This window comes from Curcuma longa, chromosome 21 (assembly GCF_044706935.1).
Source record: "Curcuma longa cultivar G26 ecotype Majalengka, Jawa Barat chromosome 21, ITB_CL_G26_1.1, whole genome shotgun sequence".
Lineage (NCBI taxonomy): Eukaryota > Viridiplantae > Streptophyta > Magnoliopsida > Zingiberales > Zingiberaceae > Curcuma > Curcuma longa.
In genome coordinates, this window is record NC_133881.1 from 12664651 (window position 1) to 12682460 (window position 17810).

General features: G+C 36.6%; 3 protein-coding genes and 1 pseudogene across 3 annotated transcripts; 2 read left to right on the plus strand and 2 right to left on the minus strand.

Annotated features, from left to right (window-relative positions):
* Positions 1–1948: 1948 nt before the first annotated feature.
* On the plus strand, positions 1949–5186 carry LOC141814924 (protein YABBY 2-like). The gene is made up of 6 exons (XM_074702884.1): positions 1949–2151; positions 3276–3383; positions 3496–3595; positions 4041–4089; positions 4438–4513; positions 4923–5186. The coding sequence occupies exons 1-6, from the start codon at positions 2083–2085 to the stop codon at positions 5040–5042; spliced, it is 522 nt and encodes a 173-aa protein (XP_074558985.1). The 5' UTR covers positions 1949–2082; the 3' UTR covers positions 5043–5186.
* A 3388-nt stretch (positions 5187–8574) lies between these two features.
* Positions 8575–11747, minus strand: LOC141815640 (putative pentatricopeptide repeat-containing protein At5g06400, mitochondrial). Its single transcript, XM_074703591.1, has one exon. The coding sequence runs from the start codon at positions 11745–11747 to the stop codon at positions 8619–8621; it is 3129 nt and encodes a 1042-aa protein (XP_074559692.1). The 3' UTR covers positions 8575–8618.
* Positions 11748–13224: 1477 nt separating this feature from the next.
* On the plus strand, positions 13225–13791 carry LOC141814142 (pollen-specific protein C13-like). Its single transcript, XM_074702102.1, has 2 exons — positions 13225–13387; positions 13454–13791. The coding sequence occupies exons 1-2, from the start codon at positions 13225–13227 to the stop codon at positions 13789–13791; spliced, it is 501 nt and encodes a 166-aa protein (XP_074558203.1).
* Positions 13792–15454: 1663 nt separating this feature from the next.
* On the minus strand, positions 15455–16094 carry LOC141815201 (non-specific lipid transfer protein GPI-anchored 26-like; annotated as a pseudogene).
* Positions 16095–17810: the final 1716 nt, after the last annotated feature.

Here is a 17810-nt window from a genome sequence, read left to right on the forward strand (position 1 = left end):
AATTTACAATGAGTTCTTCTGCAATTCTGGTAATTTTCGATAATTCAGATAATTACTTTGATCCAGAAAATTTAACCTGAATTCATAAAAACGAATTCAAGCTTCTGAATCTTGAAGCTTGACATGGGTTTTTTTATAATAAACTTTTAAGAAATATATATATGCAAATTTTAAATTTTAAAAGAGCTTTTGTAAAATTTCTAGATTTTAATTTAACGAATCTAAATTTAGATTTTGCAAATTTAGACGTTCTTACAGAATAGTACTTTAAAATTTTAAAAATAGTATTTTTTATAAATCTAAAATTTTAAAATAAATTATTCTAAAATTTCAAATATAATTTTCTTAAAAAATATTTTTTTGTAAAAAAAATCTAGATTTTACAAATATTTTGTGAATCAAAAGTATTAATTACAAAAAGGTTTGCAAAAAATAAAAAATTCAAACTTAATTTTATAAGCTGCAAATCTTCTGAAATTAGGATTTATAATTTGTAAACAACACATTATAAAAATAAATTTTATAAGTAAATAAATATTTTTTTTCTTTTATAGAAATGTAAATCTTATATCAATTTATTAGAAGCTAAAGAGCACTTGAAAAATAAGATCACTCGTGATCAAATGAAGCATAAATTATTGACAGATATCAGTAGTTTCATAATAATTTGATTAATATATATCACACTAGTTGACTGAGTAAACGAATTATAAAAAGTTGACATATGGAACACAACCCAACTAGGAACTTCATGCTAGAATGCTACAAGGCACAAATTTACAATGAGTTCTTCTGCAATTCTCATAATTTTCGATAATTCAGATTATTACCTTGATCCAGAAAATTTAACCTGAATTATTCAAGTTTCTGAATCTTGAAGATAAATTGCATGTAGCAGTACTTGAATGTAGCAGTACTAGTACCTTTGATCAGTCATCAGAATATGGCACAACTATATATATATATATATATATATATATATATATATATATATATATATATATATATATATATATATATATATATATATATATATATATATATATATATATATATATATATATATATATATATATATATATATATATATATATATATATATATATATATATATATATATATATATATATATATATATATATATATATATATATATATATATATATATATATATATATATATATATATATATATATATATATATATATATATATATATATATATATATATATATATATATATATATATATATATATATATATATATATATATATATATATATATATATATATATATATATATATATATATATATATATATATATATATATATATATATATATATATATATATATATATATATATATATATATATATATATATATATATATATATATATATATATATATATATATATATATATATATATATATATATATATATATATATATATATATATATATATATATATATATATATATATATATATATATATATATATATATATATATATTATGATATATTCTATATATATAAATCTATATATATTTGATTTTTGAGCATAAATCGAATAATGGAGACCTATGAATAAGTGGTAATGTTGGCAATCCTTGTAGATATATGTGCAACTAGCTAGGTGAGTAAATAATGGTTTTATTGTGCTATTTTGTTGCCTAGCTAGTCAACAGAAGGTTTTGGGGGGCAATGCAACAACAAAACGGGAGCAAGGAGTTGGGCAAAACATGTGGGGTTGTGATAGATCATTAATGAGGGGACAGAGACTGCCACCCACTCATTCATTCAATCATAATCTTTTCCACCACCACCACCACCACTACATCCCCCTCCTCCTCCTTCACCATATTTTTTGCCTCTCCAATACCGTACTAATCCAGAAAGATCACAGCTAATCAAACAATATATAACGGCAGCAACAACAATTAAGGACAAGGGAGAGAGAGGAATCAGTTAAAGCTCTCGTTTCATACATAGATATCGCTCTGAGCATATATAACTTTGCACCAGTTTCATCATCTTCCTCAATCCCTTGGCATATGTAGACAGCTCCATCTCCAGATTGAAAATGTCAGCCCACATGATGCATGAGCAGTTTTGCTACATCTACTGCAACTTCTGCAACACAACCCTAGCGGTATAGTCTCTCTCTCTCTCTCTAGTATTTTGTATGAGAAGACTTCTCATGGTTTCTCACTAGCAATTGGAATCAGCAGCTAGCTCATGTATTGGATCTAGAGCTAGCAAATTAAGGCTAATTCTGTGAACGTAGGTCGCCAATTGCAGTAGAAATGGTTTCAACAAGTTTGTTGTTCTCATTTTGTTGGTTAAACAAAGGATGAAACTGGCCAGTTGGATCAAGTACTCCATGCTGCGGGTCATCCTTAAAACTGAAACCCTAAAGGAAAATATCTCACTTTTGAAGAACTTGTTTGTCTCAAAATCCGGTTGATTTATGTAGGCTGTATTCTATGAATTCATTCTAAATAAAAGGCTAGTTGTTGATTGATCAAGCAGCTGAAACAAATTTTTAATTGATTATATATCGATCCTTGACGCACTAATTAAGACCTAGTCTAGTCTAGGGTTTTGGATCATCTCCATCCTCATCAGCCTCTAAAATTTGGGTGGCCATTCTCTATCTATTGTCATGTTTAATCTGTACGGTGTATATTGTGGAAGCCAGAATCACTATGCCATTTTCCTATAAATATCATGCATGGTCAGTGATTTGTTTAATTACTTGCTTTCACTTATTCAGAGGAAGTGTCAGCAGTGTGAATAAAGTGATGAAATGCATGAGGCATTCAAGTCAAGCTTGCAATTGCTACTTGCAGAAACAACTTTCCTTTCTTTTGTTCTCTTTTATTCTTATATATAATTTTTTTTTTGGTTTTCTCCTCTTTCTGCTGTTCCAAAGAGACCACGGCCACCTAGACCATTGCACTTTCTCTTTGAGAAAATTCTAAGAGCCATCCAGGTAACGATCAATGAGCTATCAAGGAAAGAATTCCCCAAAGAGTTATTTGAAATAATGCCAGATGAAAAGTGCTTTTCCAGTCCCTATGTTACTGTGAAAGTATAAACCATAGGTGGCTTCTTTTATCCATAGGGTATTCTTGATACACTTCTTATTCTCTTCCTCTTCTTCTTCTTCCTCATTCCTTCTATTGTTTAAGCTTAACTATTGCTCACAATTTCCCCTTCATATGAGCCATTAGTTTTACAAATCAAAGCACTGGTTTGCTAATGTCGATGCAGGTTAGTATTCCTGGAAACATGTTCAACATTGTGACAGTGAGATGTGGGCGTTGTTCTAGTCTGCTATCTGTCAACTTGGGAGCTTTAGCTCAAGCCTTCCCTCTCCAGGTCAACTAATCAGTCATTTGTATAGATGTTCTTGTTTCACTAGTTCTTGGTAAATGAGTTATAATATATGTTTTTGTGATATTAGATCCTTTCGGTTAATTTCATTGTGCAGATCCATAACTTTGGATCTCAAAGTGAGAGGCTTGATCTTGGCTCCTCCTCCAAATACGGCAGGAAATCTTTGATGTACTCAATGAGGGATGATCAGCATAGTAAGCACAAATCATTAATTGTTCTCTAATCCTAAATAAACAATGACCAGTTGTTGCCATGACTAGAGGATTATATTTGTATATTATGGATTGACTTATGCAATTTGTTGCTAATGTATTTGTCTATTTTTTTTAAAAAAAAGTCAAGTGTTATGATATAATATTTCTGAAAACTACATGTAATTTAAGAGAAAAGAACAACATTATAAACCAAACACTAAAAACACTTTTATTTCAAGAAGAATAATGAGACAGTCTAAATGCTATTAAAACTTATATATATTTGTTGAAGGGTGATATATCTTTATTCCTTGTTTTCTCTTAAATAGTTTGAATCAAGTGGTTCATGTTTAGCCACTAAGCCTCTAATTGTTTGTTAACAAATTAAAGCATATATTTTATGACTAATGTTATTATTATTTTTCCTCTTTTAATTTGCTATTAGCCCCAGAGAAAAGACAACGTCTTCCGTCTGCATACAACAGGTTTATCAGGTGAGAATTAATGTAATGATAGGAATGGTCATTAATTTGCTGTGTAGATTAATTAGTTAATGTGTATTATTTTTATCAATAGAATTTAGTCTTAATCAGTGCTACAATTAAAGCATTATTTGTGATAAAGCCTTCAATTTTACTACTGCTGCAAGTCTTTTACATGGCATCGATTTTTTTCCAATTATAAAATGAATTTAGTATTAATTTCCATATTTTTATCATCCACCTTTAATTTGGTTCGATATTATTATATATATATTTCATAATTAAGGTGTGATTATGAATGATTTGATTATTACCTCATTAATTGTGGAAAAACCAAATGTATATTAATTATTTTGCAAGGGAGGAGATACAAAGGATAAAAGCCAACAACCCTGATATTAGCCATAAGGAAGCTTTCAGTGCTGCAGCAAAAAATGTGAGTATAATATAATTGCACACTACTGTTAATCTTAATCATACTAGTTTTATAATCAACATTTGATTATGATAAGATAATCCTGATACTAATTTCTCATGGCCCTAAACTTGTTATCTTTTAAACCCCAAAAACATCATTAAAGAACTATTAATTAGTATTTCAGTACTATCTATCTATATAAGTGAGGTAAGTGAAACCCTGTCTTTATCTTCTTGTCAGGTCATGTAAGTAAGTAGCTTGAGGTTCCCTGATCAAAATCATATTTTTCAGCTTGAATCTTTGTGTGTGTGAAAATCTCTAGCTAGTTTATACATTAATTAATTCTAGATTTATATTTCCTTGATATTTCTTTTGAAATATATAAATAATAATAATAATAATAATAATTTGAGCATGATGTATGCAGTGGGCACACTTCCCTCACATTCATTTTGGGCTGAGCCTCGATGGAAGCAATAAGCAAGTAAAGCTTGATGAAGGCATAGGAGCACCTGCAGGGGGAGGAAAAGGCCCGGGCATCTTTTAAGCATATGTATATAACTGATAAATAATATGATCAGTTCATACTACTACTGGATCTAATTCCATACTGCAGTTTTATGATGCATTATGCCTGAAAAACAGATACATATTTATATATCTATATATATGAATGCATGCGTTTTCATGATTTCACTGTCTACTGAACATGCATGAATTAATTAATTTTGATGGATGGAGGGGGGTTAATTGATAATATTGGATTGCATAGACCACAATAAAGACTGATAAATGACGTACGACGATAGTGATCTATAATTAAATTGTTTGCACACAGAGAAGTTCAGAAGTTTAGAAGGCAAAACTAAAGAAAAATGCAGAGTTGGGATAATGATCTCAGAAACGAATCACACACACCTTTCAGATTTTTTGTGTACATGTAGATGTAGCAACTTCATCTCCTGCAGCGTGCTTCAATGGATGGTGTTTTCCCTGCGACTTCAAAGTTTCTGCTAGCTTGGCCATGCTACACAGCATATTAAATACACACAACTATAAAGAGAGATGTTGGGCAGCAATGAAGTGTCGCTGTCAATAGTGATTCAGAATGTGTAAGCTTCACTGCCATTCTCTTTCCTCCCCTCCAGATCTAGCAGGATCCTCTCTCTCTCTCTGTGTCTCTGTCTCTCATCACTTCATGCATTTCAGACTGTGAGTTCACGTGGGAGGGTGCATGCTAATTATTCTGTGGATTAATCGATTAAACGGTGAGATACGATGAAAACGGGGGAGGAAGGAAGAACATTGGTGGAAGAGGCATACACGCGGGGTCAGTGGCATCTGAGGCGCCACAAAGGTCGGGCTCCATGTCCCCACCTTAATGATGCGTCGGTCTCTCAACAGTGACTCCTCATTGAATTTTATCAGCTTCTGCAGCCTCCCCCGATCCCCACACTGAAACTCTTACACAAAATTTAAAAAACTTGCCGAATATTAGATAAATGGAGGAGTATGAATGCGTTTCGGTAATTAAATAAGCGAAAACAGATTTGCATTTCGGTGAAATGAAACGAATTCTTCTTTCCCTGTTGGGGTTGCAGGAGATGAAAAGGGAAGAAGATAAGGTGTGGGCATTTCATTCGTAGGCGCGAACTTCGACGTAAATCTGAAACGTCGTTTCTTGTGTTTGTTTTCTTCTTCTTTGCACAGGTCTGCAGTCTGGCCATTACAGAGAAATGAGGATCGAGTCATACAGCACTTGCCCGAGTAATAAGTCGCAGCCATTCTCTCTCTCCGGTGTGATTTAAATGAGTTAAAGTACATTTCAATGAGGATGTAAATCGTAGCATAGTTGAATTGATTATAAAAAAAATAGAATTATTAAAATAGATAAAGATAAAATTTTGATGAAGTCAAAGTAATATCCTCTTACATCGTGATTAACTACAGCTTTTCGATTTATCTCCTCACAGATGGTCTTGGAATCGATCGTATAAAACTGTTGAGATGATAAATTTTACTTTTACAGAAGAGGAGGTAAATAATGCCACAACTAGCTGAAGAAATGCACAACCTTCAAAAGCCTTTTTTTTGGATATTAGGACACTTAATTATATTTTAAAATTTATTAAAGACATGTCAATTTTATACAATAACTTTTATTCAACTTCGTTTATTGAATCTCTTTCCTTTTAAAGACATATCTATTTTATAAAATACCTTTTATTCAACTTGCTTTATTGGATCTCATACTTTTTAAACCACCAATTGTCTAATCATTATTAAATATTTTTAATAAGTATTTGACAATCAATAAGTATTACACCAAAAATATTAAATTTGAGTGAAATTAGCATTGTTACACTTTTAGAGTTTTCTTGAGTTTGTTCAAGTTTATTTTTGGTCTTAAATTTATATCAAATGGGCAGAATTTCATCTATGAGATTCTTCTGCATCAATTCATGTTCATCTCCTTTTTTTTTCATGTTTTAAATCTTTTATGATCAAATACTTTTTATCGAAGCTATTTAACAACTATCAATGAATTGGTGAGTCGATCAGAAGTGACTCCAATTGATTGAATATAATTTTAGTTGATTAATCATTATTAAGTACTTTTGACAAACATAGTTAACAACCATATATAAAGGTCTTAGGTTCATGTCAAATTAATATTGTTATACTCATATTGTTCCATCGAATATGTTAGTTTTCGTTGTTTTTCTAATTTTGAAATTTGGATGACTAACAAACACTTTTAATCAAAAGTGTTTAATGAGTACTACTCTAAGAGCCTCTAGTTAATGTCAAATTGAATATATCAAATAGACACTCAATCAAATTTTGTAGCTTTTTTATTTTGTTAGAATGTTTTAGGTTTGTTTAGATTACAATACTTTATATTAATTTAATAACATTTAAGTTTTTAAGCTGGTTAGTTGATGGTTTGGTTAATTTAGAAGTTGCAAGTCCCAATCTCATTCTTTATAATTATTTTAATCTTTTAATTAAATATACAGGTTGGTCTTGTTGGAAAAATCTTTTTAGGGCAATTTTTATATATTATTTTTTTATTGATCAAAAGAAAAAAATTTACGACCATAATTTTACATTGCACTGAATACTAAAAAATCTATAATAATAATAATTTATAAGATAAACAAAGCCTTCTTTGTTCTAACAAGTATCATTTTTTGGTGGTCTTTTCTTTGTGATAAGAAGTTACATATACACATGCATACAAACACCACCATTGTTTACCATCAAGTGATACAGCAATGTAGCAGGAGTCCCTTGTGTGAAAAAACCTTCAAAGAGAAAACTAGTTGTGTTGGTTCAGCCTTTTAACAGGAAACAAAGACATTTCTTCGTGACATAATGTACAATAGAGTCGAGTTCAAGTGTGGTAAATTGACAAGTGATCTATTCTGCTCTAACCCTGCATTTGTTCTGTACGCGATCGAAAAAGTTTCAGTACAAAGTTTCAGACATGGAATCTTGCAGTAACAGGGAAATTAAAGAGAACAATGAGAATAGGGTTCCTAGAGCATGGACAAACTCTGAATTCTTCTTCAGGTGTTGTCACCATCCAATTTATCATATGGAGAATCACAACCAAAATTTTCATTTCTGTTCCAAAAGATGGCAGATGGTCCCTCCATTTTGATAGCTAAGTTAAGTGACATGAATCTAATTAAACAATGTTTTAGTTTTCCGGATAGTTTTAGTTTTGGCATTGAAGTTTCTAAAAGATTTTAGATTTTAAAAAGTTTGTTAAATTCATCAGGTACTCCATCTTATGCATTAGAAGAATGAGAAATAACAGATCCATTTAATCAGTATTTAAGTTATGATTACTAAACCAACCAATATGCTTTGAACATAATCTTTAAATCAGTGTACGAGTGATTATATACAGTCTCCTGGTCTTCTAAAGAGGAACTCAACCTACAAGCATGTATAGATCAAATACCTTTCGAATGGCCAAGACTAATGAGTTTATTATTATTAGAGTGATATTTTTCAATGGAAGTTTAGGAATAGTTAAAACTTAAAACAAACATGCCCAATATGCTAGTAGTCAATGAAATGATTGGGAATCAAGTTAAGAACCCAAATTAACTTACAGTGAGTACATCCTTTCCCGTTTCAGATGCCATTTTGTTTGAAGGACAACACGAGCTAAATCTGGTTTTCCTTCTCTGTTTAGGCCATGGAAAACTCTTTGGAAATTGATTGAACTTGGAATAATACCGTTATCCAACATCTCGCGAAGAAGCTGAAGAGCCTCTTCTGACTTTCCGGATTTGCAGAGACAGCTCATGAACATTGAGTATGTCTCAAAATCAGGAAATGGGCCTTTCAGCTGCATTGTACGAAAAATATTCCATGCATCTGAAACCATTCCCATGTTCATAAATCCTCTGATAAGAGCCGAAAATGTAACGACGGTTGGCTCACAACCATCATCCTTCATCTTGGTAAATATCTCGACTGCCCTGGCTATATTTTTCTCACTGCAGAAATGTATGATTAAGGATGTGTATATGTGGGCTGATTGTGGAATTCCTGCTTTCTTCATTGCCTCAATCTTATCCAAGGCATCTTCAAAACGACCCGCTCTAAGAAGTGCATGAACAATGCTTCCATATGTATACTGATCTCTGGTGCATCCATGAAGCTCCATTTCATGTGCTGCCTTAAGTGCCTCATCTACTCTGCCAGCTCGGCATAGAGATTTGACTAATGAGTTATAACCAGTCTGTTCATTGAACCCTCTACTGATCAGAGATTTCATTGACTTCTTTGCATCCACTAACTGTTTGGACTCGCACAAAGAAGAAAGATAAATATTAAGCATCTCTTTGTCCGGCATGTATCCTACTTTGATCATTTCTCGGAATAATTTGATTGCTTCATTGATCTTCCGGCCTTTCTTGGCACAAAGATACACAATAAGATATTTGTATGTACTGCCATTTGGCTGATAACCACTGTTTTTCATCTCTTGGAAAACATCTAATGCCATTTTAGTTAGACCAGCTTGGCCATACTGAGATAAAATAATTGTCCATGTATTAGATGTTATTTCCAAATTTCTTCTGTTCATTTCTCTGAAAAGATATCGCATTTGCTTAAAATCTTTCGCACTTCCTGCCACTTTGATTGCTGTGTTGTAGGTTTCTGCAGTGTGGACATAACCGGGCTTTCCACCAATCCATGAAAAGAAATGCAGAGCTGCACGGCTGTATCGTTGACAACTACAAAGAATGGCCCCAATGAGTTGTGGTGTAAAATTAATAGTGCATCTCTCTAGATCTTCTTGAATAGTGCTCCAGTCAGTAGAAGAGCAAATAATTCTGCGTAGTTCCTTAAGATCAGCATCATCAACAATTGTTGTCTCAGAAGATGTCACAGACTCAGGTGAGTAGTTTGAAATTTCATGTCCATGATCAACACGTTGATGATCCGATGATTGGTGAGCCTGTTCATCTTCTTGGTAATCAAATCTGTACAATCTACATATCTGTTTCACTTTCCTAGCTTTCTCCAACTCACCAATTTTGTTTTGAGAAGCAATGACCAAATTAAATAAAGCATCACTAGCATTTACCCTGGAACTTGACATTTCTTCCAAAAGCTTAGCAGCTTCTAGGGGCTTGCAAACTTGACAAAGTTCACTGATGAAGACAGAATAAGCTTCACTAGTGGGTTTTCTTCCATTCATCTTCATGGTCTCAAAAATTTCCCAGGCTTTAGAAATTTGATAGTGTTGAACGTGACCAGCAACCATATCTGTAATTGTTGCACTATCTGGCTCGATACCGTTTCTCAACATTTCTTCATAAAGTGTGCATGCTGTTTGATAATACCCTGATCTAAAGAGCTCTTGAATCATCTCAGTATAAGAGGAAAGCATTGACTGGCAATCAAATTTTCTCTTATCTTCCAACAACTCCAATGGCTTTGTAATATCACCTTTTTTAAGGAAACAATCAATCAAACAGTCATGCAACCTACCATTTGCAGAAGAAGTTGATTCAACACCCTTAACAACGTCCATAGTCTGATCGATCATTCCTACCTTGCACAAACCCTTCACTAAGGTTTCACAGGCATCAGAATCAACAATCAAGGTTTTGTTCTTGATATCCTCAAACAGCTGTTTGGCTTCTTCGATTTTTCCAGAAACACAAAAGCTACTCAGGATGCACATATAAACCTCACTTTCTGGGACCTGTAACGTCTTCATCATATCAACTCCAACCAATCTAACTGAGGCCACATCACCTGAACTCGCTAAACAGTCCATAAGCATTTCATAGAACTTCTTCTTGACCACCATGTTCTTAGACGTCATTTCTTTGTAAAACTCTAATGCCAGATCTGCTTGATTTGAGTTACATAAAGCAAAAAGAATTGCTTCATAGATTTTGAGATCGCCTTCACAGCCAGATTTCTTCATTGCCTCAAATGCACGCAAAGCTTTGCCAATCTGCTTTGCTTTACCATAATGGGATATCAAGGCAGTCCACGTCTTGAGGTTCTTAGGACACAACTCCTCATCCATTTCATCCACCAACTTCTGCACCAAATTGAAATCATTAGCTTCTAAAGCAAAGTAGATCATCTCATTGTATGTCTCTGTGTTATGGCAAAAGCCCGGCTGAAGCTTGACCCAGTTAAAGAATGGAAGAGCCAAATCCCCAACTTTCAAGCACTCCTTCAACACCTTTTCTACCACATCTGAACTCCAGGACACACTCAACTCCTCCAAGCGCTTTTCCATCCGAACCCAAGATGTCTCCGATGGCACAATGTCCCTGATCTGTTGAACAATTGTGTCCATGTCTTCCATGCAAGAATACAGATATTTCTTTTCTTCTTGCAAACACGCCCTGCTTGCAGTTCCTGCACCATTCGTATAACTCGTACTCTCTTCGGCAATTTGACAAACATCTGGTCGACGACTAAAAGAGCTCCCCCGGTGAGCAAAACCGGCATCGGCAGCTTTCGAATACTCAATAGAAGCGTCAGCCTTGGGGGAAACCGCTGGCCCGACGATATCAGTGATCGCTTGGAACAACGGATTAGGAGAGCTCTGTTTCAGTCTGGCGGGTGTCTTCTTCTTCTTCCGGAAAGGCGAGGACTTGTTGGCTGCTCGGGCGTTCGAGGATTTGAACCGACGCAGCAGGGACCGACAAAACACCGAACCCGACGACGAGAAGAACTGGGAGAGGCGATTGCTCATTTGCTTTCCCAGCGGCGGCTGAAGGTGAGCAAGCGGCAACGTCGACCAAACGAAAAGCCGACGAAGAAATCGACATGCAAATTTAATGCACATTGCTATTTTACATATACACCCTCAGTTTTCCAAAAAATATTATAAACTTCGCACCTCAAGTGGACTATCACCGACAATTGACTTTGACTTTTCTAAAAGTAATCATGAATCATAATTTTTGACCATGAATATGTACACGGCTAGATCTTGATTCCGCGCTACTGCTACTCCATGTTTGCTGCGTTGACCCAGTTATGAACATATTAATTAAATGCTTTTTGGGGTCTACGGATATTAATTAAATGTTCAAACTTAGGAATCTGATTAAAACTTTATTATTTTATTAAATGGACTCGATATCTCACCTTAAAAAAATAAAAATAATAAAAATGGCAGCATATATAGTTTCTTAGTTGCTAATCAAAACGAGCAGTCAAAAATCAGTTTTATCTTCTAAAAAGATCTTAAAAGTCTTCGATGCCATTAGAAGATAAGCGAATACCTTGTTCATTACACAGCTTTAAAAGTCAACCATTATTCATAGTTGACCAAGGCTTTTGACTTTTAATATATATAGTTGTAAGAGGAGATTTTGATAACATAATTAATTTCAAACAAGAATCACCATGCCTTCCACCAGAAGCGAGCTCCGAGGGCCAAGACCTCCTCCTCTGAGCGTGAACAAGGCATCACGGAGGGCAACGAAACAGACCGCCGGCAGCAGCCGAGACGGAGTCGCCATCTTCTACCTGCGCTCGCCGAAGGTGATCCACACCAGCCCGCAAGATTTCATGAGCGTGGTGCAGCGCCTGACCGGAAAATCGTCATCGTCCTCACGCAGCAGCCACGGCGGCGACGAGAAAAGATGGTCGGCTTCGTCGCTGCGCGAGATCGGAGCAAGAGGAGGAGGTGGCGGTGAAGTCCATGGAGATCCCTTGCTGCTTACGCTGGGCTCATCATCCACGTCGCCGACCATTTCTCCGAGTGTGTTTTACGCTTCTCCCGACTGCGCATCCTTGAAGGATTCCAGCCCGCTGTTCTAATCGAAAGGGTTTTAGTTTATTAATCATGGGCGATATCAATGTTGTCATTTTAATTTCTTTTAATCATAATTCTATGTAGAAAATTAGAAGAACATATAGCAATTAATTGGTGGGGGATTCGATTTTAGTTGTTGATGGCCATTGTTCTATATTTTAACCTTCAATTGTCGTGTGGGATCAAATGCAAGGCAGAACGAGAAAGTAGGAATCCTGATGCGCGCAGCGTGCGGCGAACCAGACGATGCATGGCCGGGCGGGATGGAGCCTACGCTATAAAAGGAGCAGCAGCTGCTGCACCAAACTGCCCTCCTCCCTTTAGGCCTCTCCCGGCCCTCAATTCAATTAATTTCTTCGATCGTAACTTTAATTGATTGGGTTGTATATAAATTAAAGGTTAAAGGATGGCCACCAATGTGCAGCTTCTCCCCCTGCTCGCCGCCCTCTGCTTCGCTCTCGCCGGCGCTGCTATCGCCGCCCCCATCTCCAAGTTCACCATCGAAGGCCGCGTTTATTGCGACACCTGCCGCGCCGGCTTCGTCACCTCCGCCAGCCAGTACATTCAAGGTATGCAAATTATTAGCTTAATTCTTTCTTATTTTTTCCAGATTATATATATTTTGGCTGCTCCAGGTGCGAAGGTGAAGCTGGAATGCCGGCACTATGAGACGGACGCCGTGAACCAGTACGCGGAGGGGGTGACGGACGCCACCGGGACGTACCACTTGGAGGTGGAGGACCAACACGAGGAGGAGATCTGCGAGGTGGTGCTGTTGAGCAGCCCCCTCAAAGGCGACTGCGACGAGATCAGCAAGGGGAGGGACCGCGCGCGCGTCCTCATCGCCGGCCGCAGCGGCCTCGTCACCCCCGTCCGCTACGCCAACGCCCTCGGCTTCCTCAAGAGCGCGCCGCTGCCCCAATGCGGCGTCCTCCTCCAACAGTATGCTCTCGGCGAAGACGACCACTATTGATCGATCGATCGATGAAGAAATCAATTATTCTTTTCATGCTCGATGAATTAATTATGTCTGTGTATTCGATTGGTGCATAGGCGTTGTATGCATGCATGTTGACTAATGGGGGAAAGATTTATTTCTAAAAATTTTATATATAAAAAAAATGATAAATCTTCTCTTCGGAGACATCCGATAAAATTGGAACGATAAAAATTTTATATAAAGATTGATCGGAGAGGGAGTTATTGAGAGCTCAGACAAACCAATAGAGGGCTATGCACAAAAAAAATAATATACAAATCTACCAAAATGAAATTGTTTTATGGTGACCCGGCCCTCAGGAGCCTAGTAGTAATTAGTTGTCACAATTTGGCCTACCTTAGTTCATAGTCATAGCAGTATACAAATCCATATGAACTTTATTTTTATATAATTGCATTAAATCGCAACGATATATATTGAGTAAAGTTATATATTAATATAGCATATTATGATACTTCCAATATCAATAAATTTTAATAGTTTAAACTCATGGAAGTGATCACCAAATCAAATCTTAACAGTATATAGAATACCTCAGTTCAACAAACAATTGTGGGGGTGGGGCATGAAAGTGTTGAAATAGATAATATTGCAAACATAACATTTAAACATGATTTACAAACATTCTTTAATTTGTAGAACAATTTTCTAATAGTAGTTTCCTGAGAAAAAATAAAGCAAGAACATAAACGCCACCAACCCCATGTATGGTTTAATAGTGTTTTAATTATACAACAGCAGCTACTCACTTACTCGTATCCAGACAGTTCCCTCACTTTAACTGCATAGCGCTTGTGCAGTTGAAGTGACTAAAATTGTGCTGGATTAAATTTGTCTTGAAAGAATTAAATCATTAAAACTTATAAAGCAAAAACTTCTTATCGATCGGTCGACCTCACATTTGTTTGATTTGTATTGACTTTCTCAAGATTAATAATTTAGATTAGCAATGATCATAGATCATGATGCGTTTGAAAGATTCACAGCCTGATCAGCTTAATGCTTACTAAAAGCTAGAGAAGATTAATCTTGTCTTTGCTATCGCACTATAGCTTTAACAAGTGGAGTGAGAATACTCTTCGATATGGAGGCAACCAATCTATCGTCTCCTTTTAAAAGAACGACGTCTCTTTTGTTATTCAGTTCCTGCTCCCAACAATTTTTAGAAGAACGTCAAAGAAGAATATATAGAACGAATAACTCACAGGCTCCTTTCTATTAGGAGCACGACGTTAGAACCAGGCGGCTTTGGTTGTACTTCAAGAAATATATGCCTAGGCGCCGCCGGCAGTGGCCGTGGAAGAGCAGGTTGCCAAGAAGAGTACAAGCATCAGAAATAGAGACCGCAAGAAAGAGAAGGTATTGTGAGGATCATATCAGTATCAAGGCTCATGGAAACCCCACCGGCCCCGGCGGTGGCGATAATCAGACGTAAGAGGGGCATGCCCTAGATAGGGATGGAGAAGGAGCGGATTTTCAAACAAAGAGGATAAACAATGTCACTCTTGAAATTAATTCCATTTATATCAAATTAAATCAAATATCCGGAAGGATACATAGACAAAACAAGAGAATCACAGATGCAAAGAAATGAAGGAAGTAGCCGTAATCCAACTGCTGATGACTGACTGAGAGTTTAGTGAAGGAGACTGCAAACAGCGAGGAAGAGAACCGAGACCATCAGAGAACCAGGAGTCTTGGAGGAAGCAGCATTTGGCGTCGTCGCCGGAGTTACCTTAGATCCACCTCCTTCGCCATTGACAGACATGATATATAGCTTAAAAATCTAAATTTATAAAACAAAACATGGATTAAGTAGAAGAGAGCATTGAGCACCTGTCGCCGGAGGCGATGGTGTCGTGGAGGGAGTCGCTGGTGCAGGATCGGCCGGCGTGCCAGGTGTTGCCGGAGCCGTCGGTGGAGCTGACATATTTGTAACGAAACGGAGCATTCACTGTTGCACTCGCTCGCTGGTGGAGTTTAGACCCTGCATGCGCCGGGCAAGGCCAACGCCCGGGTCTGGTTAACGGTGACACCGAGTGAGGAGGCGCCGCCGCTGAGCATCGAGCAGAGACACGCCGACTGGGACTGCACGACGCTGGCCAGCTGCGAGCAGCAGGAAGAGAAGGGCGTGGAGGCGTTGCCGGCGATGTAGCTCACTCAGACAAGGCGACAGACTTGATGATCACGGTGGTGCAACCGGAATGCGCCGAAGCAAGCCCCAGGAGCATGGACATCGCCACGCCCACGGCGAGGCTGCCGGAGATCATGATCATCCATGCCTCGTGTCGCCGGACTTGGATTCGGTTTTTGTGATTTGCCGAGATGAAAATGCATGCGAGCGTGCATAAATAGTGTTGCTAGCAAGTCATTTTGGTGGCCAACTCTTCCTACTTCGTATCATAATTTGGACCGTTAGACTGCAAAAGGTGGAATCAGTCACTTTAGCGATTCCACACGATCGGCTCCACGACCATATGTGAATAGGTAAATCGAGAAACTGTAGTTGATCACGACGCAGGAGGGTATTACCTAGCTTTGTCAGGATTCGAATCCTTACCCTCTTCTGCAACTCTGCTGCGTTGTAACTAACTCAGCTATGTCCCGGGGCTTGGACCGTTGACTTGTGTTTGTTAAGTTCGTATCATAATTTGCCTGATTGGCCGATTCAATTCAATAGATTTGGGCCTGCTCCTTCAACTCAGGCCCATTCAAGAGATTGACACATTTGGTGGCCCATTACATCCCGACCCAAACTAGACCGAAAATTAAATTCGTTAACAAGTGGCTTAATGAAGCCGCACGTGTGCACGTGGATCCTATTCTCATTATCTTGGCGAAGAGAGAGGGAGGGGCGATGATTAGAGGACACAAATTAAATGTCTGGATGACAAATCGCGATCACGTCAAAATCTTATATCATCGAGGTGTCTGAGGTTAATTATTAATTTATTTCTAATGATTTTTCTTTAAAGTTGATCGCATTAATTAGTTTCACTTGGTAATGGAGTTTAATCTTTTACTTGGATGAAGCTGAGTTTCTAACGCTAGGCTACATTAATTGACTAATGGAGAGTTAGATATGATATTTCGTGTACTAGATCTGACAACCTTTTCTCCTATCGGTCCATCCGACTAGGTTGAGTGAATTTACACAATTATTTCATCTTATGTCAATTTAGCCAGACACATCTGAAAAAGACTTACAGGAAGGGAGGGGGGATGGGAAAGGTGTGAGAGTGAAGAGGTAGCCTGAGTGGTTGTGTGAGAGGGCCTCCAACTAAATGCTATCCTGTTGTCGCTTGCATCTCCAGCTGAAAGAAAAGGATGTGAGTGTTTAAGATCCACAAAACCAATGGCATTATTGTCGAATAATTAATCAACCAGGCCATCCTAATTGCGAGATGGTCATGTTCATGTTCATGTTCTTGGAGGGAATTGAATTGAAGGCCCCAGCTACCATCACATCATCTCACATGTGGTCTGATTGCATTTGCATTAATGGCAAATTGACAAATCAAAACGCCACAATCCCACTTTGACATGAAAGCCATTGACCAGGGCCAGCTGTTGGCACTTCACTCATTTGTAGTTGAGATTTTCTATTAATCATCTAGATAAATTCAAAAATACTAATGGCATGTCACTCTACATCCAATATTCTGTGATTATTTTTTCACCAGAAAAAATTAACTCACAATCTATGAGTATCTAATTAATTATGAAAATATCTTATCGTTATACCGTAGTCTCAAGATTGATTTGGACACCAATGGATGTATGGTGTGCATGATATTTTGTTAATATATATGGTTATTTGTCTTCCGCTCTTGTTTTCCTCTTGTTTCTTTACTATTTATCGTTCTTCCTCTCCCAACGGCTTCACCTTTTTAGTGCAATCGATCTTAAATCAATGTTGATCAGTTTAATCAAGCTTGAGTTGACTCGAGTTTGGGTTTAGATGTTTGATCAATATGTTAATTAGATATCAA